The sequence below is a fragment of the Symphalangus syndactylus genome, chromosome 1 (assembly GCF_028878055.3).
Source record: "Symphalangus syndactylus isolate Jambi chromosome 1, NHGRI_mSymSyn1-v2.1_pri, whole genome shotgun sequence".
Classification (NCBI taxonomy): domain Eukaryota; kingdom Metazoa; phylum Chordata; class Mammalia; order Primates; family Hylobatidae; genus Symphalangus; species Symphalangus syndactylus.
This window is the reverse complement of record NC_072423.2, coordinates 135,322,712-135,350,169: the sequence shown is the minus strand read 5'-3', so window position 1 is coordinate 135,350,169 and position 27,458 is coordinate 135,322,712. Positions and strand designations below refer to the sequence as shown.

Genomic DNA, 27,458 nt, shown 5'->3' with positions numbered 1-27,458 from the left:
ATTTACCTTAACATTGTGAAAATATAACGGGGGCTTGCAGCATCTTTGCCACCATGAAGCCGAGTTCCAAACTGACCAATAGGCTGAAGCAAGTTAATGTTGTTACTTCCCACAAAGTTCTGAGCCAAATTCACAATAGTCATCATCAATGCTTGCTATACAACAGAAGAAGGCAGAACATAACATTAATATTCTAAATTTTCTATAATTACTCCCCAACTTGAATTAAAATCCAAGTGAAGAATAAAGGCTTTAGAATCTCACTAATCTGTATATTTTTCTCTTAATTCTTTTACATTTCCAAAGACTTTACTAAAGGAAAAATACTATGTGTAATTATCATTCTTCAAGACAATAATTACAGTTCTCAACTGATTCCAATCTTAATGCTTACTTCTCCATGATGATAAGCCGACATCTCAGCAACAGATCCAGCCAACTGGGCAACTTTTACTTCACGTTTATCATTCCTCTTGAAACAGGTAAATAAAACTTTCCGCTGGCCAGGTTTAAAGCCTATTTTTAAAAGAGCTCTTTTAAAATGTTACTTCAAGATATAGTTGTAACAATTCAGGGGAATGAAGCAAAGATACAATTTGCTTTTCAAGAACACCAGTAAAATTGTTACTTGAGATTCTGTAACCAAGTGAGTACACACTAACACGTTTGTTTTGTTGTTGTTTTTTTTCCCAGAAAGCCATCTGCAGGTATATGCTAAGATATTTTTATGCCATCTCCATCTACTCCAAAAGTGAACTGCCCACTGAAAGACAACATTCTGGCCTTAAAGAATCACCTAGTGGCACCAAACTCTTTTAACAGTAGTTTCCAAACACTCAATCAACCAAAATGCCATTTGTAGCTAACTAAATTGCCAGCATGCCATCAAGGAGCCTGAAATCTAAGTATCCCACATCAGGAAAACCCTTATAAAAAGCAGTTTATTGTGGTACTGAAGAATAAAGGCTTTAGAATCTCACTAATCTGTATATTCTTCTCAACTTAGCCATTTACCATGTGACTAAGCAAATAACTAGTAAGTCTGTGTCCTCATCCAAGTAATAGAAATAATTACTTTCCTAATATAGTTATCATAAGGATTGCATGAAACAACGGGAGCAAATCACTCTGCTCCCTTACCATTCTTCTTGCTCTAGGCCAAGCTTGTCCAACCCGTGGCCCGCAGGCTGCATGTGGCCCAACACAAATTTGTCAATTTTCTTAAAACATCATGAGGTTTTCTTTGTTTTGCTTTTTGTTTTTTTTGCGATTATTTTTGTTTTAAGCTCATCAGCTATCATTAGTGTTAGTGTATGTTACATGTGGCCCAAGACAATTCTTCCTCTTCCAATGTGGCCCAGGGATGCCAAAAGATTAGACACCCCTGCTCTAGGCCAATAAGCACAGTAACAATCTTTTCAGTATATGCTATCATTGTAATCATACTGGACCCAGAGTATGGTAAAAACATGAGGATGATAAAGTACGGCAACTTCTTTAAGAATTTTGTAATCTAATTCCAGAGGCAAAATGAACAAAGGTAAAATAAGCGGTACATAATAATTGGCATAGAAGTTTAGGAATCTAAGACCAATTTAGAGTAGAATTGCTAGGAAGGCTTCATAGAAGAAAGGCAATTTGTGGCTACAACTTGAGGGATAGGTAGAATCATCTGCTATTATCAGAAAAGCCAAGCAATACAAAGATCAACAAACTTGATAAACATTATGAGAAAAAAAAAAGTTCTAGATAGATCAAAATCTGCTTCAACTAACAAGAAATAGTTCCTAAATTTTTTTCAAATTAGAAATAGTTCCTAAATTTTTTTCAAGTTAAGTTAAAGCATTAGGCTTTGGGATATATGGAATGAATGTTTTTTAAAATTTAATCTCTGATAAATATTTTAGAAATTATCAAAGTTCCGTTTTACTTTTTATATTAGAAAATCTGCAGACAACTTGGGCAAAAGCTTTAATAAGACTTTTAAAGTTAATTTTCCTGAAAAACTCGTAAAGGGTTTAAAAGTTTCAAATTAAGGAATATTAAAGATTTCAGCACTATGAAAACATGTAACAAAAGCAAAATCAAAAACGCCCTAAATTCCTCTGAATAAGTTCTTCATATACAAGATTTCAAGTAAGAATTTTAATATGTATCATAAGGATGGCTTAAAGTACATGAAATTAAACTATAGTAAATAACATAAAAATGAGGTTTTTAAATAAACATTACTCACCATCAACAAGAGATGGTATAGATCTTTCATTGTCTGAGTTTGAGAAGAGAATCAATTCCTTGTTGATGAAATCATTATAAGTCAAATGCTTTGTTGCAGTACCATATAAAAATTGCTAAGAGAAAAGTTATATAGCAATATTATCATTATTACTGCATGAATTCTAGTCTCTCTCTCCTTCTTCCCCCAGGTCACCACTCTTTAAGACTAACCTCTGGTAAGCCATGTAGCCTACGCTGTCTCCGGTCTTCCATAAAATTTGTTAACCATTCTTTTCTGTCATCAATCTTCTTCTTACTAAACGCCTGAAAGATTCCAGGTAACGATTTTGCACATTAAAAATAAAATAAATTTCATTACAAAATTAAAATGTATAAGTGGCCAATAACTAATTCTCAATTTCTGGAAAATTAGGTTATTTTACAATATTTTAATCAAAAACACATTTGAACTAAGGTCTTTCAATTAAAGAAGTTTATACAAGCACAGCATCATCTGGGGGAAAAATTAAAATTAACTAGCTTGAGAATTCAAAAGAGACTTATCATAGGGAACCAGGACTGGGAGGAAAGGAATAGAAGGTAGGGGGATGGCTAACAAAAGCTTTTTAAAAATTAATTTAATTACCAAGGTAATGGCAGCATCATCTTCAGGACCAGCATATCTAAACAAGATGCGATGCCTTTCCATATCAGCAAAATATTCCTTTGCTTCTTTAGCTGTACTAGTACCCAATCCTGCACAATTTTAAAAATAAAAGTGAGTCATGAATATCAATGTCTGTTTAAACCATCAAGTGAAAAGCTGGTGGAAAAGTCGTAATAGATGGATCAAGCTGGCAACACCTATACTAACTGATCTATCTTAATAGGCAACTAAAGACAAAGTAGACATTAGATGCTTCCTGATGAAAGCACACAACGCTACCTATGAAATGTTTTTGCCAAACAAATGTAACCCAAATCTGATCACGCCTCTGATTTAACCATCAGTTAACAGAAAATAAGGGCAAAGGAAAATACTATATATTAAATGTAACTAGAGGAATATAATTAACAAAATCCAGAATGTGGAATATTACACAGAACAAACAACCCAGCTTCTTTAACAAATAAATTACAAGGAAAAAATATAAAAAGAGAAATGCTATATTAATAAACTTATCAACCAAATGCAACGTGTGGACCTTATTTGGATCCTGACTTTGGAAAAAAACAAACTCAGGCCAAGCGTGGTGGCTCATGCCTGTAATCTCAGCACTTTGGGAGGCTGAGGTGGGCGGATCACTTAAGGCTGGGACTTCGAGATCACCCTGGCCAACATGGCAAAACCCTGCCCCTACTAAAAATAGCCACGCATAGTGGCACATGCCTGCAATCCCAGCTACTTGGGTGGCTGAAGCATGAGAATCACTTGAACACATGAGGAAGAGAGCCAAGATCCCACCACGGCACTCCAGCCTGGGCAACAGAGCAAGACTCTATCTCAAAAAATAAAAACAATAAAAAATAAATAAATAAAAATAAAAATAAAAAACTCTAAAAATAAACAATTTTAATACAATCCAGGGGAATTTTAACACTTGCTGGGTATTTAACATTATTTAAAAAAAAAAAAAAAAAAAAGAGAGCCAGGCATGGTGGCTCACACCTGTAATCCCAACACTTTGGGAGGCCAAGGTGAGCAGATGGCTTGAACTCAGGAGTCCAAGACCAGCCTAGGCAACAACCAAAACCCTGTCTCTACAAAAATACAAAGATCAGCTGGGTGTGGTGGCACACACCTGTAGTCCCAGCTACTTGGGGGGCTGAGGCAAGAGGATCATTTGAGCCCGGAAGGTCAGGGCGGCAGTGAGCTGTGTTCATGCTACTGCACTCCAGCCTGGGTGACAAAGCAAGACCCTGTCTCAACCACAACAGGATATTAAAGAAGGTTATGATAATGGTATTATGGGTTACTTAAAAAAATTCTTTCAGAAATACATACTTAAGTAGTTATAAGTGAAATACCAGACTATAATGTCTGGACGTTTTTTCAAACTAAAGGAGGTTTACAGGAAACAAGACTGGCCATTGAAATAGGGATCCCATTCAGTGGAATCTGTTACACTATTCTACTTGCATATACATTTTTCTATAACAATATTTTAAAATCAGTGATAGCTATTTTTGAAGTCTAAAATAGAGTCAAACTTTCAAGATGTCTTTTAGATTGCTTTCATAAGAATACATTTATATCAGTATTTAAAATCTAAGTATTTTAAAATACAAACCTTTATAGTACTTTATTTTCCAGGCTTTCTGGTTTTCTATATGTTTTTTCCATTCATCAAATTCAGGAATACTGTAGAAGGAAAGTTCCTGCTTATTTTTGCTTGCCTTAAATTAATTAAAAAAAAAAATTAGTTTCTCTGCTACCCTTTAAGACAACAATATAAAAATATATTAATGCAAAGAGTACCTTTACAATAGGAGTAATGAACTCTTCGAGAAAACCATGCTTCAAAAGTGATGGCCAATTGTGATGGATGAAATTAATAAGCAGGCCTTTTATGTGAGAACCATCTTGATCCTAAATAAATGTCAGTCAAGTAAAAAATTTTGTAATACTTTTATAAAATGATTACTTATATACACAAATTTTAAAACGTGAATGCAAAAAAAATTCTGAATTTTAGAAATGCATTTTACAAAAGCTATTAAAATAATCATATTAAATTTTTTCTTAATATGCAAATAAAGAATATAGTAGTAATAGACTGAACCTGTCATTATAAAAATATATTATCATTTTATCTGTTTTATAGTTTCCCCAGATTTCACTAAAAGAATGATTTAAGGATGGAAAATACATAAAATAAAACATGGTTATAATGCCACCTTAATGGGCAATGGTAAGGAAACCCAGGTAATACAGATATTCACAAGTCTTCTCTAGATAAAAAAATAGGAAAATTTCTGCTTAAAACTATATATTAATAGCAGTTTTTTCAGTTGCAGATTTTCTCTACAAATACTTTAGAGTGCATAAGAGAAAACAGTCGAATGCATCTGAAATTCTTCCTTTTCAATTTTCTAGTTCTTTCTTGATTACCATCATTTTACTATTTAAGTCCTCCTGGTATTTGTGCATTCCAAATCATGCCATCATGTATAAATATTAACCCTTATCATTAATCTTACTTGTTAATTCCATAATTTTGTTCCTACTTGTAGGTAGGCTGCCATACTACCACACTGTATTATATTCTCCTCATATATATTGCATTTTTAAATACTCTTAAGTAACCCATAAGATTGTTACCGCAAAAATTAGATAATGTAAAATGTGCTTCATACAAATGTTTCCACTAAATGACGTGGTTTTTTCATTTTTTCCTCCTGATGTATAATCACTTTCTGTTACACTATCTTCGGGCAAGTCTCATAAAACAAACATTAAAGGGAGACTCTGAAGAAGACATGAATTTGAAATATGTGGTAACTTTAAAACCAACCTGATCAGTCATAATCATAATCTTTCCATAGCGTAAAGTTTTCAGAGATTCTGCATCATCATAACTTTTCTTATATTGTAGACCAACTATTTTAATAATATTATTTATTTCAGCATTTTCCATGATCTGTTCAAAAAGGAAAAGCATTAAAAGTAGTTTGAAGTGTTGAAATATACAATGAGTCAGAAATTACATTTAAAAATTCGACAAGTTTAGTAAAGTATTAGAAATGTCATAGGTATGTGTGCGTGCGTGTATACATACATATATATATATATATATACATACACACATACATATATATATATATATATACACATACCTGTTTATGAGAAGCTTCCCGTACATTAAGAATTTTGCCCCTGAGTGGAAAAACTCCGTATCTGTCTCGTCCAATCACACCTAATCCAGACACAGCCAGTGATTTGGCAGAGTCTCCCTCTGTTAATATCAGTGTACACTCCAGGGAATGTTTACCACCTGAGAGAAATTTAAAATTATACATAGTAAAAATTTCTCATACTTTCACTGATGAGAAAAATGAAGTCAGAAAATTAACATTACAATGCTGACAGCGAAAGACTATAAAAGTTATTTTACATTATCGCTCAGTATAAACATTAAGTATATCTTATTAAATTCCTATCCCCTGAAAATTAAGTAATATGTTGTGTATGTGATAATTTCAATGAAGTAAAATTATACTCTAAATGGAAAATCATAGTCTAACTATATGTAGAAAATAAAAAAATTCTGTAACTAAATAAAAGTGAAACTTAAATAAAAATCTTATTTAAAAATATCAATCTTACCAGCATCATTAGCGTCATCCAGTTTGGGAATACCTTTGATTTTACTGTATTTTACTGATGAACACTTCTTATTCAGCTGAGTCTGAGCCTTAAATTTCACCCAGTTCAGGATACTTTCTACAATGCCACAATTAGAGGCCTAAAAATAAAAGAATAATGGTATACAAACAAGCTGAAAATTCATACATTTAGCTAAAATGTATAGGGCCTAATGCAAGACCTGGAATCTGCGCAATTTTAAGGTATTTTAGGGCAAAACAATAATGGTGATAAGAATCATGATACATGCTAATCAGTTTTTACTCAACTACAGTAAAACTAAAGCTAAAATATAAATACATGAAAAAGGATAACTTTTACATATAAGAAACATTCCATTATAATAAACTCTGTGAGGAATATGCATTGCTCTTGTTACAAATTAACTTTATTAAAATTAACACAGTGAAAACAGATCCACACATGAACCTACTAGCTGGCAAATTCTAGACTTTGACATTTCTGATATCCTTCAATACAAAATATGAGTCTTTAATTCACTATGACAAAAAGTATTAACCTAAAAGGAACATCAGGATAACCTTGGTAACTTATGAATAGACTTTATTTTTTTTTTTTTTTTTTTTTTTTTTGAGATGGAGTCTCGCTCTGTCACCCAGGCTGGAGTGCAGTGGCGCAATCTCGGCTCACTGCAAGCTCCGCCTCCCGGGTTCACGCCATTCTCCTGCCTCAGCCTCTCCGAGTAGCTGGGACTACAGGCGCCCGCCACCATGCCCGGCTAATTTTTTGTATTTTTCATAGAGACGGGGTTTCACCGTGGTCTCGATCTCCTGACCTCGTGATCCGCCCGCCTCGGCCTCCCAAAGTGCTGGGATTACAAGCGTGAGCCACCGCGCCCGGCCGACTTTATTCTTTAAATAGCTTGGTAATAAAGATTTCAACATTACATATTGTTTGTACTCTGCAGTGAATCAATCTGTGGCAAGATGTTAACCCAGACAGAAAAAGGAAACCAAAGTTAAGCATCTCCAACTCTAGGTCCTAAAAGTTTTTTTTATCATCCTGGGTGATTTGATGTTAGGTGTATAAAATAGTTTTCTGGAATGTTTAAGAGATAAACAAAAGAGGTGAACTGTGTTGCCAAATTTAAACTTAGTGCACCTAAAATGAAAAAGTATAAAATTTAAAATCAAATCACTTCATCAAGGAAACAATTGTTATGAGGACAGAAATTTGGGAAAGCATTAATATGGCATAATTTGTACTCGGAATTCATTAAAATTAGATCCAAAAGTACTATTTCTACAGGCCTTAAGTTAGAACCTAAAAAACAACTTTTGTTTTTGTTTCTGATAATCTACTTTTTGGAATCTGAGAAATACGTTAGTTCTAGGGCAGTTATACAGCATTTCCCCACCAAAATTCCAAAGAGGAGAGGCTGTGATTGATTCATCTTCATTATTTATTTGTGCTCTCACCTTATTTTAGAGAAGGTAGCCTAAAAAAATTATGTGCAAAGCAAAGCAATTTTAGAACATGTAGAAAATAGTACATTTTGTTATGCATATGTTACCACAATTTTTAAACGTGTAAAGACAAGAATCAGTAGATCAAGTTGAAATGAGAGTAGAAAAGCTGCAAGAGTTGCATAAGGATCTGTACATTTGTTAGGGGAAATCTGACCTTTACAATGGTCAATGCAAAGCTAAAAATGCAATTAGTTACATAATTCCCTACTTTAGTTCTTGGCAAAACAATTGTTTTAGGAAACATTAAAGTCTACCTTTTAAAGTTATCAAATTAAGCATATTAGTTTGTAGTGCAAGCAGGCTTATACCCACAGTTAATATGATGAAAGAAACTAATCACAAATAAAGTAAATCAAGAAAACTACCTAATCAACTCTTAATAACAACAATAAAAAAAATACAAGCTTTACTCACTGCTTTAAAAAATTTTTCTGACAGCTGGCATTTAGACCCAAAACTTTTGGGCTGCAGAGTCATGTTTTCCTTAGTCTGAGAATCAAAAGTTGGATTTTCAATAAGGCAATTAATAAAAATCCATATATGGTTTTTTACCTGTTGAAAACATACCAAAAAAAGTCACCATCAGAGCTGATATTTAGTAATTCAGTATATATATATGCATATGTATGCATCATATACAATATATAACGCATCCCTTACTTGAAATGGTTTCACTGATACACCAGCTTTGTTCTTTTTCTTAACTACTTCAATCAGTTTACCAACAACTTGATCTACCACATAATCCACGTGCCGTCCACCCTAAAGAAAAAAAAAATATATGAAATCTGAAATCCCGTATTGTTAAAGTAGCAAAATACTTTATCTGTATTATAAACCCTATTTTCTAAAACAGTAATAGGAGTCTCAGAACGAGAGTTGAGATTTTAAAAAAATAAGATATTTTGGCTACAGAGCCAATAAACCAACTGCTGTGGGTTTTTTTTGTTTTTTTTGTTTTTTGTTTTTTTTTCTCACTTCAATTCTAACACCAATTCTGGGGTGCTTTCAACACCAGCAACCAACTCTCTGATTCTCCAGACACCAAATGGATGTTCAGCGATGTAATTCGATTTTGATACTAACTACCTGGAGTTAGCACAAGTATTTGGGGTTGGTTAAGGGCTCAGTCCCACAGGACTCCCCACACTTCAGATGCCAGTCACAAGTCCTAGGCCTCCTGTACTTCTAAGGAACCTATGACCCACTCCTCAGGAATGATAATTTGCTGGAACAGGTCACAGAACTCAAGAACACACTTTACTTCATTTACAAGTTTTTTATATAGGATCCAGCAATAATAGCCAAATGGAAGAGATACATAGGGCATGGTACAGGAGAAAGGGTACAAAAGCTCCATGCCTTACCCAGACATGCCACCCTCTTAGCACCTCAAATGTATTCACCAACCTAGGAGTTCTGCGAACTCCATTGTTCAGGAGTTTTTACAGAGCTTTATCACATAGCCATAATTGATTTTTAACTCGGTCACCAGCCCCCTCTCCTCTCCCCAGAGGTTGGGGAAGGTGGGGCTAAAACTTACAGAAAAAGGAATTTGTTATTCTAAATTTCGTAAAATATAAATATGTTCAACTACAAACACTAATCATATAATTTCTCAATGAATGTTTAAATGAATTTTAATACAGCAATTTCATAGAAAATAGGTTTTCGTTTCCATAAGTCAATTCTTATTTAACAAAAACAGATTTGGGTTTTTTGGGGGTTGATATTGTTATTTGTTTTGTAGTTTTTAATGAAGTACTGTTCTACCACTGACTTGGAAACAAATAATTTGCTTACTTACTTTTGTAGTTGCAATACTATTTACAAAGCTGATTTGCTGGAATCCTTTTTCACTCAATGTGAGACAAACATCCCATCTTTCATTTGCAAGCTCATGAATAACTTTCAGGGCCACCCCAGTTTCATCCAATTTGTCTTTCACATAAAGATCTACGTAACTGCGAAATCCATTTACCTATTAATTTAAAAAACAAAAACAATTAAAAATCTTATACTGGCAGCTCAAATAGGTGAATGACCTTAAGTACGTATACTTTCATTTCTTCTCACTTACAACAGTTCTAAATGCACCGATCCAAACCTTAGTGGCATTTCCCAGATCTATTCCTTAACCTTTGACCTTTAAAAAAGAAGTTCATTTCTACGTGTACTTGACAAAAAGAGGATGTGAAGGGACAGGTAAATTGTTATAAAATATTTCAAAAATTTCCATTTTTAAAATAATAAGGTAGACTTCCAGTTTCAGTTCAGACAGATAATGAACTAGCAGGAAAAAAAGCTTCCATCCTTTTAAGAAAACAGGTGATCAGACAACAAATTAATGGGTTTTTCATGAACCCACTGAAGAACTGAGATCACAGGAGAGGTGGCCATCCTGGAGAGACACAAGTGTCTGTAGGAGACCACAAAACCTAAGCTTTTGCTTACCAGGGGCAGATATTTAATAAGCTAGTAGGAACATTAAACTAGAAATTTTGACTAATTGCTACCGGAAGAGTGTGTACTAGTTTGAATGCATAAAGCTTCTAGGGGCTATAGTCATAAGTTCATTCATTCATACTCTTGCAGGTTTTTCCTCCAGAAAACCCACCAAATTCTCACAGGCAAGCCCAGTGAGAATCCAGAGAAGGTTTCCCCTCTGCACTCCCATGGTGCTAGCTGAGAGACAGAAACAGTAGTCACTGGGAAATCCACCCAGATCTATCTCCCTTACCAAAAAAAAATAAAATAAAGGCTTATTCTACAGGGCAGGGAACCTCAAGGACATAGGCTAAGAACACTGGTGGAAACCTGCTACAGCTGGGGAAAGAGAATAGAGGGCAGAAAAAAAGACTTTACCTATGGAGGAGAGGCATAAACTTAATAAAGGTCAAACCCCTGAGATACAGGTTCACCATGCACTCCAAAGACTGAGATGTAATCTGACATTAGAGAACATCTCCCCCAAAATCTACCATCATGCTACCAAGCTTCCATTAACAACAGTGGGTTTCAGCTGGAAGAGCTGCAAGAGACAGATCACCTCTGAGGGGCAGCTCAAAAAGAAGGGCCTAAGCCAAGGGGAAAGACAAAAACAAAGAATTTGGAAGTCTCTGGTACTCACAGCAGCAACAAACCTCAACACTAATAACTACAGCAAAAACAAACTTCAAACACAGCCCATCTCCTGGGTAAATATAACCTAAGTCCCACACTAATGCTTATTTACCTCGATATCTACAAAACATATCTGGTTTTCCACAACTTACAGGGCATGCCAAAAGGTAAGAAAAAAACAATCTGAAAAGATAAAGCGATTATCAGAAACAGAATAAGTATCTCACAGATGTTGTAACATGTATCAGATAAAGTATTTTAAATAACTACAATTAATTAGTATGTTAAAGTATCTAATGGAAAATGTAGACAACATGCAACTTCAGCAAAGACATGGCAACTATAAGAAATAATCAAATGGAAATGCTAAAAATAAAAAACATAGAAGGCAAGAGGAATGTCTTTGACCAGCTCTTCAAGAAACTTGATGCAGAGATTGCAAATAACTAAACTTCAAGAGAGGGAAATAGAAATTAACCCAATACAAAAAGAGGAAATAGAGTGAATAAAATAGACAAAGCATGCAAGAACTGGAGACAGTATCAAATAATGTAACATATATATAACCAAGAAAGAAAGGAAAGAACAAGACAGAAGCATTATTTGAAGAAATAATGGACAAATGTATCAATAATTACTTTAAATGTGAATCATCTAAACACACCAGTAAAAGAGATTACCACATGAGTTTTAAAAAAGGAAGACCCAAAAATATTCTCTCTATAAAATAACATAGTATTAAAACTATTTTACAGGACACTTACAGGCAATTTCTTTCCATTAAACATGACCTTGACCCCTCTACATGAACCAGCCAAATCATATGCCCTTCTAGTCATGAGGGCCACAATATCCTTGTCAAGTTTTTCCATCTTAAATTTGGACAGATCTGGTTGGAATGTTATGCATGTGTAATCTTCACCATCAAAATGTTTAATTTTGGCTTCAGAAGTCTTCATCATATTATTCATCCATGTCTTTAAAAGAAAAAAATTCAAATATTTCTATAATGCTTCCATATCTCATAATACATAAAGACCACGCTCATTAAATTCATTCATTTATCAAACTATATCAATTTTCCAACTTCACAACAAACCAAACAAATCCTTGATAATATTACAGACAAAAAAAAATAGTAAATACTGTCAGCCCATGGGTAGCCACAGGTTCTACATTTGTAGATTCGACCAACTGCAGCTTAAAAATATTTGGGAAAAAATAACAATAAAAAATACAAATTTTAAAAACACAGCATAACTGTTTACATGGCATTTATACTGTATTACATATTATAAGTAATCTAGAGTTGATTTAAAGTACATGGGAGGATGTGTATAGGTTATATGCAAATACTACACCATTTTATATAAGGGACTTGATCCTCCTCTGATTTTGGTATAGAAAGGGCTTCCCAGAACCAATCCTCCTGAGGGCAACTGTATTACTGTGATAATAATCTCATGTTAAAAATAAACTAAACTGTACAACTTTATAAAATGCCAACAAAATCTCTTTCAAATTCTTCAACATGACCATATAGACTTTTACAAAAATAAACATGCATGATGCTTTTCCTGAGAAAATTATTTTAGCTTACTTCAACAACGGGGTTGCTGGAAAGCAATAAAGAAAATTGAAAATAAAAATTATTTTTGCTTATATAAAATTTCAAATCATTTTCATAGACCTGCAAGAATAAAATAAAATTTTGAAATATAAATTTGATGATTCATTGAGGAATTTTTCAAACACACTAAGTGGTTGCATGTACATGAGTCTGTGAGGTTCAGGACATTTTCACTAATACTTAACTAAGTTAAATAAAGTCTGTTAAATAAAGCACTTTGTTTTAAAGGAATGATAGAGGAATAGGCTTATATTAAATCTCCCAGGCATTCTGATGTCTCTTTATTCTGACGATTTGACTTGGATAATGCTTTGAAAAAAAAAAAAAAATGAAGTTATACAGGCATTACTGCAATTTACCTAAGTTTCTACTATCTCAGCAAAATAATAAAACGTTATTTTAAAAAAAAGAAATAGATGTGTTTCTAGCATACCTGCTTAAAACTGTGTTTGTATTCTTTGCAAGCTGTTTCTACTGTAAACTTTGTACTGAAAATATTACAAAGTTTTGCACCATAACCATTACGACCACCTGTAAGAAAAATTAAATGTAAAAGGTTTAGTAAAAATGATTTTAAAGGAACTTTGTTAATTTACCACCATAGGGCAAGGCTGTTACAAAACTGTTCCACTAATTGCATTATCAATCGCCAATTGAATATTCCAGAGTATATTTAGATTTTTTCCATTTAAAGAAAGATATAATTAAGATTTAGCATAAATAGTAGTGTAATTAAAATGGGTATTTCGTGCATTTACCACAGTCTTTACAATTTCAAAAGCATTAAGCTTTGTATCTTACATGATCCAGCAAATCTCTGTGAGTATGAAATCTGAACTTTCTATCAAACTTGCTCCTCTATTACAAAATTTTAATCTATATCATTTCCCAGAGCCTTGGTTTCAAAAGCAAAACAAAACAAAACAAAAAAACCTATCAACCTATTTGGGCAACAGAAATAAATATGAAAACATACGGTTTTGGTCAAAGCACTTTCAACTCTATTTACAGAGTCTAGATTTTCAATCCTGACCTTCTTAAGGAAAACAGTTTAAAAGTAACTTAATACCAAAAGACACAGTGCTTATGTAATAACAAATTTATATACATAGACATCATACCAGTCCTATCTAAATCAAAACTCAAACTGTCAGCCAAGTTAAACTTCCAGCAGTTCTAACATAAAGTCAATGTACTATCAGACTTAAGGTTTTTAAATGTCACTGTTAAACTATTACCAAGACAATATTTATACATGATAGTTTATAAATATTAATTCTGACAATGATTTTCTCACACCAAAACTGCACAATTTCCTTAATAAGTTATACATTTTATATTAAGAAAACAGTATTTTTCAACCAAAATTCCATTCAGACTTTACCTGTAACTTTTTTCTCATCATCATCATAGTTACTGGATGTTAAAAGCTGTCCAAAAATTAAAGCAGGAACATAAACTTTCTCTACCTTGTGTTCTACTACTGGAATGCCTTTCCCATTATTCCAAATGCTTATAATGTTAGATTCACTGTAAAAAAAAAAAAAAAAAGCAGAATTTAGAGCTTAAAATAGTAAAGATAAATTAATTCATTAAAAAGTAATCTAGAACAAACCTTAATGATTATAAGATACTAGTCATTATCAGTTGGAAGGCACTGATTCATGTCTCAAGAAAATACTTGCTGAGGACAAACATTTATTTCCCTGAGTCATAACTAATAAAGGAGGATTATGAAGGAAATAAAGGCAAGGAATGGAAAATTACAGATCTTAAACATCTCAGGATGACAAAAAAGGCAATACACTCATGAGAAAACCTTAAAAAAAGGTTTCATCATGTTTAGCACATGGTACTGTAATTAAAATAGGCATTCTGTAAGTTAATTATCTTCACTACAATTTCAAAAAAAAATAATCAACGTTTGGCATCCTCAACATTCTCTAAGTCCGTATGAGTATGAAACTGGAACTTGCTATCAAACTCACCTCTCTTATAAAATTTCAATCTATATCATTTCTCAGATCTGGCATTTATTTCTGTTATCTCTAAACAATTATTCAGAATTTTATAACTTTGATCCACTGATAATCTTCAATAAAAATTAAGAATAAGAATACTGCATTTAATAGTTTACAAATAAAGTTTCAAAAATAATTAGGCTAAAAAAAAAACATTGAAAATCTAAATATCCAATACTTATCAGTTGGCAAGAGGTTAAATTGCGACATATCAACATAATAAAATACTTGCGAGTAGTTTAAAAAAATTAATAAGGCTGTCTATACTATGTTGAATAAAGGGAAAGACATACAATAGTATATATACTATGATTCCATTTGTTAAAAAAAAGAAATGTCTACATATATAATTTAGCATGAGTATGCATAAAGAATACTTAAGCTAGAGGAATATTTTCAACTCTGGTTAATATGCTTTCCACGTTTGTTTTTGTTTTTGTTTGAGACAGAGTCTCGCTCTGTCATCCAGGCTGGAGAGCAATGGCATGATCTCAGCTGACTGAAACCTCTGCCTCCTGGGTTCCAGCAATTCTCCTGCCTCAGCCTCCCAAGTAGCTGGGATTACAGAAGTGCGCCACCACGACTGGCTAATTTCTGTATTTTTAGTAGAGACAGAGTTTCACCATGTTGGCCAGGCTGCTCTCGAACTCCACCTGCCTTGGCCTCCCAAAGTGCTGGGATTACAGGCGTGAGCCACCGCGCCCAGCCTCCACATTTGTTTTTAATCAGATAGACCTCTACAAATAAATTGTTTCAATACTGTTATGTTATATTATTTAATAAGTGTTAGGCTCCCTTGTAAGAAGTTGCTCTAAGTTCTCTAACTTCTGGAAGAACTGTCCAAATTCTGCATGGCATCCCTTGTATTTAATCTGTTCTCATGGCTTTACAACCATGACCTTTTCCTTAAATTTTATCCCTACAACACAGAATACTATGGAGGAAAAGAAAGAATAGGAGCTAGGTTGTACTATATATCCTACATACTTTGCCCATTAGCTATTAAAATTTAACCTCTCCTCCACACAAGAAGTTTATGTGCACAAATGTACAAACAAAAATAAAAATCTGCTATACAAAAATGTTAAAAAGAATGCAACTCGAAGGATACAAAACTGGACAGCAGAGAAAATTGGATCAATTGGATAAACAGTGCAACAGCTCTTTTTCTCATTTAAATTTAGCTTTAAAATGACTTCTTAAATTAGAAATCTTACTGAAGCAAAAATTGCACCTCTGAAATAACATTTATTTTAATCAAAATAATACTAATTCTATAGTATATGTGGTAAAAAATGACTATGGGACAAAATTCACAAGAGACAAACTGTTATAGTTAAAACTCAGAAATACAATATACAAATCAGCAACTTCTCACAAAATGCTTGCCTACTGCCCATTTTAGGAGTATATTAAATTCAATTAAAGGCAAGATTAAGACTCAATTTATCAATGATTTGTAAACAACAAAAGAAATAAGAAAGGAGGGGTGAAAAAATATACTGCCATCACCTTTTCTTCTTGGAATAGCTAAGGATTTTTGTTTATATTGAAATAAAATAATTTTCTAGCAGAAGCAGTTAAAATGAGGTGGGAGATATGAAAAAAAATTGACACGTCATTGACATTAAGAAGCAAATAAACTTAGTTATAATTTTCCCTCCCTCTTATGCCTACACAAAAATGTTTCTTGATTAAAAACAGAGTATAAAATGAAGTGATAAAGGCACTAGAATTACTAGAATTATGTTGAATTACTCTTCGTACAAAATCTGTAATGAACTGATAAGTAAAATAAACCAAGAGCCCTTATCCAGTCTACAGAGTTGTCTTATAGCTCATTTCTTCATTGTCTTTTTGTTTTTTTTTTTTTTTGAGATGGGGTCTCGCTCTGTCGCCCAGGCTAGAGTACAGTGGCACAATCATGGTTCACTGCAGCCTGACCTCCCAGGCTCAAGCAATCCTCCCACCTCAGCCTCCTGAGTAGCTGGGACTACAAGCACATGCCGCCACCACGCCCAGATACGTTTGGTGTTTTTGTTTGTTTGTCTGTTTGTTTTTTGTAAAGACAGGTTTTCACCATGTTGCCCAGACTGGTCTCGAGCTCCTGGGCTCAAGGGATCTGCCTGACTCAGCCTCCCAAAGTGCCAGGAATACAGGCATGAGCGGCCGCACGTGGCTTAGCTCACTTCTTTATCACTTTGTTATGATGGCATGCTATACACTATTTCTTAAATTCAAACTTATTGGATGAATGTGGCTAAAATATTTGGACTAATATGGCTAGAACCACATAAAAGAACTAAACAATTGCAACTATGTTCATCAAGAGTGTATTTAAGGAAGGTTCTTTCTTTCTTAGTTTTCAATTAGAATTGTTCAATTTTGAAAAAAATTCAAAGGTATCAAACATTCAGTGTCTATTACTTCTTACTCTCCTAAAACATAATAAATGAAGAGAGATATGGTTTTTAGCTGACAATTGCCTAAATAAGGAAAAGGAATCTTAACAGCCAAAATTTCCTTGAAACCATCTTAAACTTCTGTATAAGTTGTAACTTATGTCTTGTATGCCTTATATAACTTCTCAAGAATGCGTTCATTATAGAAATAATCCAAATTTAAAAAAAAAAAAGAATGGAGAAGAAAAATAAATAATCTCAACAGCACAGTTATATGGTAACAGTTTCATATAAAATATAGTTAACTTCATGGTATAACCAAATACAAATTATAGTTTTATTATACTACTAATCTTAACCGAAATTAGATTACAAATAAGACTATACCTGAATTATTAGATTTTTATGTTTACTAGAGAAAAATCTTAAAATCATGCTAAATTACTAATGAAATTACAAAGGATGAATGTAATATTTTACAAAAGGCATGCTGGTAAAAACAGGATAAATGTAACAGCTATGTTTCTGATTTAACACTACTATTTTTTTTTTTTTTTTTTTTTTTTTTGAGACGGAGTCTCGCTCTGTCACCCAGGCTGGAGTGCAGTGGCACGATCTCGGCTCACTGCAAGCTCCACCTCCCGGGTTCACGCCATTCTCCTGCCTCGGCCTCTCCGAGTAGCTGGGACTACAGGCGCCCGCCACCACGCCCGGCTAATTTTTTTTGTATTTTTAGTAGAGACGGGGTTTCACCGTGGTCTCGATCTCCTGATCTCGTGATCCGCCCGCCTCGGCCTCCCAAAGTGCTGGGATTACAAGCGTGAGCCACCGCGCCCAGCCAACACTACTATTTTTTATACATCTTCATCCTACGCAAAAAAATAATAAAAATCACCACAGTAATATAATTAGCTAAACAACTGGTTACACCAACAGTACCTAATCTATTAAATTATGTCATAAATAATGGAAAACTCCAAATACCAGTCATGAAAAGTAAATTTAAAGTATAATATAACTGGAATCACACTAACAATAGCCCTCAGCCTTGAGTCCCAAAGTAAGGGTAAGAAAAGATAGGGTGATTACTCTAGCAGCTGAAATAGCATACACAGCATCAAAGAAAAATGGTCTCCAAGAGCCCCGATAGCAAAGTTCTTTGGAAGAAAAGACAATAAATGACACAGAAAAGAGGCAAAAATAACAAAGTCTCAAACAACAGGGAAACAAAACAGTACTACCCATATGCATTATTTGAGGAGTACTCATAAATTGGGGACTATCTGAATAAAACTTAGCATAAAAAATTAAACTTTAAATATACTTACGGATCAATAGAAACTTTAATACAAGTCATGTTCTTATCCCTCTGTTTATTGTCAGCAGCATTAACTACAAAATTAAACATCTTAATAAGTAATATATAAAATTATATAAATAAATACATGGACACAACTGTATGTGCATCACTGCTTAATATAAACATCTACATATGGTAATAGTTAATGAAAATAATTACTATTAACTTCTCACATAAAATCTTATTTTCCAAATAATATTCCTAAATTGTATTATCACACCAAATTACTGTTATGTTTTCCACCACAAAAAAAGAGGAGGATATGTTTTAGAGATAAACATTAATCAAAACAAATTAAGTAAGAACAAACACCTGCATTTTACAACACCCAAATCCAGGTCTAAAAGTAAAAACTTTTGTTTAATTATATTTTCTCTTGGTAACAAGCAATTGCATTCTACTGATCACTTTCAATAAACTAGTGACTTTATAGGCATGTTGAATAGAAACCAGTTCATTTTTAGTTACAAAGAAAAAGTCTTTAACACCCTTAGAAATCAAACTTCTGTATCCTAGGTACTATAGCTGACAATATAAATATTTTTGCATTCATTAACCACTGCTTCAAGGAAATTTGAACACAATCATAGAAGAAATATGCTCCTGACAAACACTTGTAATAAACTTAAAACAGCAAAATTATAATATGGAGGCAAGTTTAAAGGTATAAAATGCAACCCAGTTTTAATCTCTTATCTCTTCACCAAATACCAACAGAAGAAGCTCTGAGAGACCCATACAACTGCACTAAGAAACCTCAAGTTCCCCTTCCTATGTCCATGAGTTCTCATTGTTCAATTCCCACCTATGAGTGAGAACATGCGGTGTTTGGGTTTTTGTCCTTGCGATAGTTTACTGAGAATGATGTTTTCCAGTTTCATCCATGTCCCTACAAAGGACATGAACTCATCATTTTTTATGGCTGCATAGTATTCCATGGTGTATATGTGCCACATTTCCTTAATCCAGTCTATCGTTGTTGGACATGTGGGTTGGTTCCAACTCTTTGCTATTGTGAATAGTGCCGCAATAAACATACGTGTGCATGTGTCTTTACAGCAGCATGATTTATAGTCCTTTGGGTATATACCCAGTAATGGGATAGCTGGGTCAAATGGTATTTCTAGCTCTAGATCCCTGAGGAATCGCCACACTGACTTCCACAATGGTTGAACTAGTTTACAGTCCCACCAACAGCGTAAAAGTGTTCCTATTTCTCCACATCCTCTCCAGCACCTGTTGTTTCCTGACTTTTTAATGATGGCCATTCTAACTGGTGTGAGATGGTATCTCATTGTGGTTTTGATTTGCATTTCTCTGATGTTGTGGGGTGGGGGGAGGGGGGAGGGACAGCATTAGGAGATATATCTAATGCTAAATGATGAGTTAATGGGTGCAGCAAAACAACATGGCACATGGATACATAATGTAACAAACCTGCACACTGTGCACATGTACCCTAAAACCTAAAGTATAATAATAAAAAATAAATAAATTAAAAAAACAAAAACAAACCAAAAAAACAAACCTAAAAAAAAAAAAAAAGAAAGAAACCTCAAGTTGCGCTGATGAGGTGGCAGAGCAAGAGAATTTCTAGAGTGTCCTTGGTTAAAATATTTCCAAAGTACAAGCATTCCCTAGCAGTCAACTAGGCATTCACATAATTTAATTAATCATGTGATTTGGAGAGGACACAGATCATTTACAGCAATGGTTATTACACTTGGCTGCCCAACAGAAATATCTGATTTGTTGGTGAAAAACATATTATCCCACCAACTCAATGAATCTGCAAAATCAGTCCCTGTCATCTCCATATTCAAGATGCCTCCAGGTAACTGTGATGCTAGCAAATCCCAGATGACTACACATACAGGAGTACAGACCAACTATGGGATTACAAATATAACACATGGATTTCACAGATGAAGAAAATGAAACAAAGATGAAACGGAGATATGGAAACATTACAGATCATGGTATAAATTTTCTGAAGATCATTTATATTCAGAAGGATAAAAGCCAGAGATACACCTTTCAAATTTATACTGGTTAAGTCTGGCTTTATATATAAAAGGACATTATGATGATATTAATAGAAACATGCATTAAATCCTAAGCAAGTACTCACCCAAAATTTCATCAAAGATCTTGTATAAACCTGGCACAAAGGTAACCTCTCTGCAATTCATTCCTACATCTTCATCATATACCCACATGAACTGCATTGAAAAATTCAAAAATTTTTTTTACTCAATAAATCTTTAATATCAATTTTTCATAGTATAATCCACATCCTATCATTTACACTATATGAATACTTAAATCTGCAAAGTAGAAAAACATATACAACTTCAGTAATAGTCAACTTCACTATTCATGTTAAATTAACCTCAAAATTGAGAAATTGTTTATTTTGTATCAAGTTTGTATTATTATAAAGTCAGTTTTAATGTCAGACATCAATAATTATTAGAAACAGTATTAAATAGTTGAAAAAATAAAAACATTACTTTTCATAAATAATGGAAAATTCATGCTTTATATTTTTTTATAATACAGGGAGCAGGGTAAAATAATACGAACAAAGCAAAACTTTGGAGTCAGAGAGAACTACTTTGAATCCCAGTTCTTACTGGTTGAGAGATATGAACAAGTTACTTAAATTTATGTAAGCTTCCCTTTCTTCATCTATAGAGATAACAGTACCTACTTCCCGAAATGGTTAGGATCAAATGAGGTAATATACGTAAGCCAAGTTCATAGTAAGCAGTAAACAATAGTCAGTGTATATGTACAAATTCTGCAAGGTACTACCATTAACATTAATGACAATATGAACTTAAAGACTTACAAGGCTGGGCGCAGTGGCTCACGCCTGTAAGCCTGGCACTCTGGGGGGCCAAGGTGGATGGATCACCTGAGGTCAGGTGTTCAAGACCAGCCTGGCCAACGTGGCAAAACACCGTCTCTACTAAAAACACAAAAATTAGCCGGGCGTGCTGGCGCATGCCTGTAATCCCAACTACTTGGAAGGCTGAAGCAGGAGAATCGTTTGAACCCGGGAGGCAGAGGTTGCACTGAGCCGAGATCCCGCTACTACACTCCAGCCTGGGCGACAGAGCGAGACACAGGGTCGGGGGGTGTGGGGCGGGTGATGGGAGATAGCGGGTGGGGAAGACTTACATAAAAAGTTCATATGGCACCATTTTACTCTATACTTCTTTTTTCTGATGGTTTTTTTTTTTTTTTTGAGACGGAGTCTCGCCCTGTCGCCCAGGCTGGAGTGCAGTGGCATGATCTCGGCTCACTGCAAGCTCCACCTCCCAGGTTCACGTCATTCTCCTGTCTCAGGCTCCTGAGTAGCTGGGACTACAGGCGTCCGCCACCACGACCAATAAATTTTTTTTTTTTTGTATTTTTATTAGAGACAGTTTCACCACGTTACCCAGGATGGTCTCAATCTGCTGACCTCGTGATCCACCCGCCTCGGCCTCCCAAAGTGCCGGGATTACAGGCGTGAGGCACTGCGCTTGGCCTCTTCTGATGGTTTTTAATCCCCAAAAAGAAGTAAATACATTTCTACTTCTCTACTTCTAGATCTTTCACTCTACTTTGACCATGACTATAGACAGATGAAATTACAGATTTCCAAAGCATGTAATTAAAATAATTTTATCAACATATTAAAAAGTAGATATAGATGCACATCTCCTAATTTCAATCAATTTTAGCAATAATTACCTGCGTCAATGGCTCCACTGACCCAATATATGTATCAGGACGAAGAAGAATGTGTTCAAGTTGTGTCTTCTTCTGATACACTCTCTCAACAGACAACTTCTTTGAAGAATCATTTTTGTTGGCAGTTTCTGACTCCTCTTTTTTTGCAGCATTGTTCTGATCAAAAAGAGTCTAAAATTAACCAAAAAATCAAATTTAAATAACCTACCAAGGGGTAAACAATGAGTATGGACACACGACATGGGCTTTCTTTTTTAATGGCAAAATTATCTTTCAGACTCACTGATTTTTTAAATCCTAAAGAAAACACAGGTCTATTTACTGACCGTTTGGCTCTTATTATACAACATGAACCTGTAGTTTTGACTGAGCCCAAAACGTGGGTATAGTCACCAGAATCACTACAGCAGTCTCCAGCAATCCAAAAATACAAACATTACCCAATTCTATAAGATATCAAGTTTGTTTGTTTTGTTTTTGAGACAAAGTCTTGCTCTGTCGCCCAGGCTAGAGTGCAATGGTGTGATCTTGGCTCACTGCAGCCTCCACCTCCCAGTTTCAAGTGATTCTCCTGCCTCAGCCTCCTGAGTAGCTGGGACTACAGGTGCGCACGACTATGCCCAGGTAATTTTTTTTTTTTTTTTTGGATTTTTAGTAGAGACAAGGTTTTACCATGTTGGCCAGGCTGGTCTCGAACTTCTGACCTCAGGTGATCAGCCTGCCTTGGCCTCCCAAAGTGCTAGGATTACAGGTGTGAGCCACCACGCCTGGCCTCAAGTTAATTTTTGTGGTGCTCAAAACCTCCCAAGGAATTTGAGTTCTGGTGAAGTTACAGAATCACAATGACTGAACCTGGCTAGGTGCAGGAGCCCCAAAAGCTTCCAGGTGTAAGCTCCCCACCATTAAGCTACTGATGACTACAGTACAAACAAAAATGACCTACACAAAATATTAACCTATGTAGTTAATAAACACTGATATGACTGAAATGGCTTATAAAATCCTCAAATTTCACACATTTGTAGATCATGCCACTAATTCCTCACATATCAGCTCTGGGTGTCCCAATACTGATCCCAGTTTCTCTACCAGTTTCAAGGAGGCACAGGTTGGTGATTTTAATTCTAAACATTCCTACAGCACATGAGGATGTCAAATCAAATTTCCAAGGTCTACAAATTTCCTTTTCTTCTTAAGCAGCAGAGAATATACTTCTCTCCTTCTGGGATTCCTTAATGCTGACAAACATGACATCTCACTAAAAAGATATTGTGATGGCCTATTTTTTCAGAGTCAAAAAATAACTCAAAAGACACAATAAGAATTAAAATACCTTCATATGCCTTCAAATTTTAGTAGAAATTAAAGAAACAGAATACAGATAATAGGAGATACAGATATTTTGTGCATTTAAACAAGCAGTATGCAATTTCAATTCCTCTTTAAAGTTTTTATTTTTAAAAACTGTATTATTAAGTATGTTTAAAAATCAAAATACATGACCTCTGAAAAGTCTAAACCAAGATAAGAATTTATCCTGAGGAAACTCAAACATTAATTATAATTTCACAATGCAGTTTTATATACAATTAAAGATTTAATAATATTTCAAAATAAGAGTATTAAAAATAACTCATTTTACTAGATTTTAAACTATGTTCTTATACATTCCAACATTTATAAGTTTTTCCACTAACACTGCTCAAAGACAATTAAAAATAGCTTTGGATAAAAGAAAATAATTCTGCTTCACAAAGTTTTCACATTCTACTTCTGCAAAAGTTAGATGATACACGAGCTGGCCAGAAAGATGAACTTTCATTTTAAAATACCAGATAGTCTTCAAATTTCTAATCATATTCTTTGCTTTTTATGAAGAAATAGTTGATAGATAAAAACAAATTTACACTTAAGGGCCAGGCGCAGTGACATTAATTTATAGAAACGATTCTAACAATAAAATCATAATTTATTTTTTAATGGAGCCTCAAAATAGTTAGAACAAAGATCATAATCATTAAAATCACACTCTAAGAAAGTACTCAAAGAAGATAGACGCTATGGAATCAAAAGTAGGTAACATTTTACCATTAACTTAGAAGTGCTATTCTAAGTCTGCAATTATTGACATAAAGGTTGAGGATACATGATAACCATACAAGTAAAAGCTTTCCTATTCCAGGCTATTCTTCCAAAACCAACCCCATCACAAAGAAAATATTTTCAAGATTAGACTCAACCAGAGGCTCATGTCTATCTAATCTGTATGAACTAAACTGAACTAAAGGGCAAACAGGGATTAAAAAAAAAAAAAAAGGAGTAAAACCTTACCTCATGCTTTCTTCAAGAATTTACAACTTTTTCCATACTTCCTTACTTATAATCACCACCTCTTCCCCCCTGCATCTCTTCCCAAATGGATATATTACAAAAAAAAAGTTTGAAAGCTTGAACCCACCAAATTCCTATCAAGTTCAAAGACTTGCCATTCTTGCTAAGATCATGTCTAAAAAAAAAACAGGTAACATTTGAGCGTGGTCAGCCAGATGGCAAAACAAGAAACCCCAGGCCTTTCTTTCCCCATGAAGACATGGACTCAACAATAACAAACAATCCAACTGCCTTTGTGATAAGTTCCAGCACCCCAGGTGAGCATAAAATAGCATCAAAGCTCATGTCCTCCCTCCTATCTACCCCTACAAGGCAAGATTGAGAAAAACAAACACGACAACAACTTCCACCTTCTCCCTGGGGAGAAGCAGAAGAGGAATATACCTCCAATGGAATAGTTGGGGGCAGTGCTACCCTAGAAACTTCTTGACTGAATCTAAGTACTGACATTGAACAGGGTGCCAGGTTGAGGGCCAATGAGAACAAAAGCAATCAAAGTGCTTTGGTTTAGCATCAGACCCTGCAGTATCAGAAACAGACACAAGGTGGAGCTCCAGTACTGTAGTTTACTACAGCACGAGCGGACACAAGTAAAGCAGACACACACCAGAGAGAGCAGACAGACGGACAGAGGCAAACCTCTTCAATTAAGAAATTACAAACCCAAAGAGGATGCATCCCCATAAGATTTGTGAGGTCTCAGGATTCTCTAGCTAGACTAACTGGATGAAGAATGTCTTCCCAGTATGAAACCAGACCGCAAAGACCGGAGAGTTAGCTAAGCCTTCAAATGCCAAAGCACTAACAGAAAATAACAACACAAAGAAACAGGGAAATATGGCCGATTCAATGTAAAAAACTAAACTGCAGCCAGGCACAGTGGCTCACACCTGTAATCCCAGCACTTTGGGAGGCTGAGGCAGGCAGATCCCTTGAGCCCAGAGCTCAAAACCAGTCTGAGCAACATGGCCAAATATTATCTCTCGCAAAACAAAACAAAAATTAGCCAGGTGTGGTAATGCACACTTGTAGTCCCAGCTACTTGGGAGGCTGAGATGGGAGGATTGCCTGAGCCCAGAAGGTGGAGGCTGCAGTAAGCCATCAGCACATGACTGTACTCCAGCCTGGGTGACAGAACAAGAGCCTGTCTCAAAAAAAATAATAAATAAATAATCACCACAAATTGAGCCTAAAGAAATGGAAATATGTCATACAAAGAATTCAAATTAACTGCCATCAGGATGCTTAATGAAATAAATGAGTACAGATGAACAAACAAAAACTCAGTGTAACAATGCATAAACAAAAGGAAAAAATCAACAAAGATAAAAACTATGATGAAGTAGCAAACATTATTTCTGGAACTGAAGCACATAGTAAATGAATTGAAGATACACTAGAGAGATGTAACAGTAGACTTGAGCAGGCAGAATTTTTTTAAATCAGCAAATTTGAAGACAGGAGTTTCAAAACTGCCAAGGGAAAGGAGTAAAAAGGCAAAGGAATGAATAAACATAAAAAGAGCTTAAAGAACTTATGGGCCACTATCAATCAGAACAACATATACATTATGTAAGCCCCAAAGGAGAAGAAAGGGAGAAATGGAGAAAGAGCCTATTTGAAGAAATAATAGCTGAAAACTTTCCAAATCTGAGGAGATAAATGGACATACAAATTAAAGAAGCTCAAAGAACTCCAACAAGGATAAATCTAAAGCAAACTATACCAAGACACATCATAATTATACTGTCAAAAGTCTTAGACAGAGAATCTTAAAAGCAGCAACAGAAAAGTGAATCATCAATTACAAAGGAGCTTCTGTTAGATTACTAGCCAGTTTCTCAGCAGAAACCTTGTAAAATAGAAGGGATTGGAAGAATATATCTGAAGTACTGAAAAAAAAAACAAAAAAAAACCTCTGCCAACCAAGAACATTGTATCTAGCAAAAGTGCCCTTCAAAAATGAAGTAGAAATTAAGACTTTCTCAGATAAACAAACACTGGGACAGTTCATCACCACTAGGTTTGCCCAACAAGAAATGATAAAGGGAGTCCCTTAAAGCAAAAGGATAAAAAATAGCAACACAGTAACACAAAAATACATAACTCCCTGGTAAAGTCCAAGGACACTTCAAAAAGTTCTTGGAAAAATGGAATCAAAAGATAAAAATAAAAAATATAAATTTTATTTCTCAACAAAAGCTCCATAAATGTCAAGACACTTTTATAAGTGATGATATCAGCCATTTAGCTCAACTCTAAAGAACCAAGGGTCTTGGGAATTTCACCATGCCAATGCAGTCTTTTTACATTATCGACTGAAAAAAATAGGTGCCTTTTAAAGATTTAAGATTAGTAAACAAAAAAAGTCAGAAAGAGCGAAATCAGGATTATAAGATGGATGCCTAATTATTTATCATCAAAACTCTCATAAAATTGCTCTTGTTTGATGGAAGGAATGAGCAGGAGTACTGTCATGATGGAGAAGGACTCTGGTGAAGCTTTCCTGGGGATTTTTCTGCTAAAACTTTACCTAACTTACTCAAAACACTCTCATAATAAGCAGATATTATCGTTCTTTGGCCCTTCATAAAGTCAACAAGCAAAATGCTTTGAGCATCCTAAAAAACTGTTGTCAAGACCTTTGCTCTTGACCTGTCTGGTTTTGCTTTGATTGGACCACTTCCACCTCTTAGTAGCCATTGCTTTGATTG

General features: G+C 34.5%; 1 protein-coding gene across 5 annotated transcripts in view; it reads right to left on the bottom strand.

The window, feature by feature from the left end:
* The window catches only part of TOP2B (DNA topoisomerase II beta), a 68,478-nt gene that overhangs the window by 26,658 nt on the left and 14,362 nt on the right, over nucleotides 1-27,458 (bottom strand). For 3 of the 5 annotated variants that reach the window (XM_055285470.2, XM_063637097.1, XM_063637099.1), the window contains exons 2-20: nucleotides 22,354-22,509; nucleotides 20,741-20,831; nucleotides 18,578-18,641; nucleotides 14,211-14,356; nucleotides 13,260-13,357; nucleotides 11,961-12,173; nucleotides 9,881-10,054; nucleotides 8,734-8,835; nucleotides 8,488-8,625; nucleotides 6,545-6,683; nucleotides 6,055-6,212; nucleotides 5,733-5,858; nucleotides 4,697-4,807; nucleotides 4,509-4,614; nucleotides 2,864-2,973; nucleotides 2,449-2,541; nucleotides 2,237-2,351; nucleotides 395-516; nucleotides 7-155 (exon numbers count right to left, since the gene is read on the bottom strand). In XM_055285470.2, coding sequence (XP_055141445.1) covers nucleotides 7-155; nucleotides 395-516; nucleotides 2,237-2,351; nucleotides 2,449-2,541; nucleotides 2,864-2,973; nucleotides 4,509-4,614; nucleotides 4,697-4,807; nucleotides 5,733-5,858; nucleotides 6,055-6,212; nucleotides 6,545-6,683; nucleotides 8,488-8,625; nucleotides 8,734-8,835; nucleotides 9,881-10,054; nucleotides 11,961-12,173; nucleotides 13,260-13,357; nucleotides 14,211-14,356; nucleotides 18,578-18,641; nucleotides 20,741-20,831; nucleotides 22,354-22,509 — 2,411 coding nt within the window. Of the gene's footprint in view, nucleotides 1-6; nucleotides 156-394; nucleotides 517-2,236; nucleotides 2,352-2,448; nucleotides 2,542-2,863; nucleotides 2,974-4,508; nucleotides 4,615-4,696; nucleotides 4,808-5,732; nucleotides 5,859-6,054; nucleotides 6,213-6,544; nucleotides 6,684-8,487; nucleotides 8,626-8,733; nucleotides 8,836-9,880; nucleotides 10,055-11,960; nucleotides 12,174-13,259; nucleotides 13,358-14,210; nucleotides 14,357-18,577; nucleotides 18,642-20,740; nucleotides 20,832-22,353; nucleotides 22,525-27,458 lie in introns of all 5 variants that reach the window. The other 2 variants (XM_055285465.2, XM_055285480.2) reach the window with 1 other exon arrangement.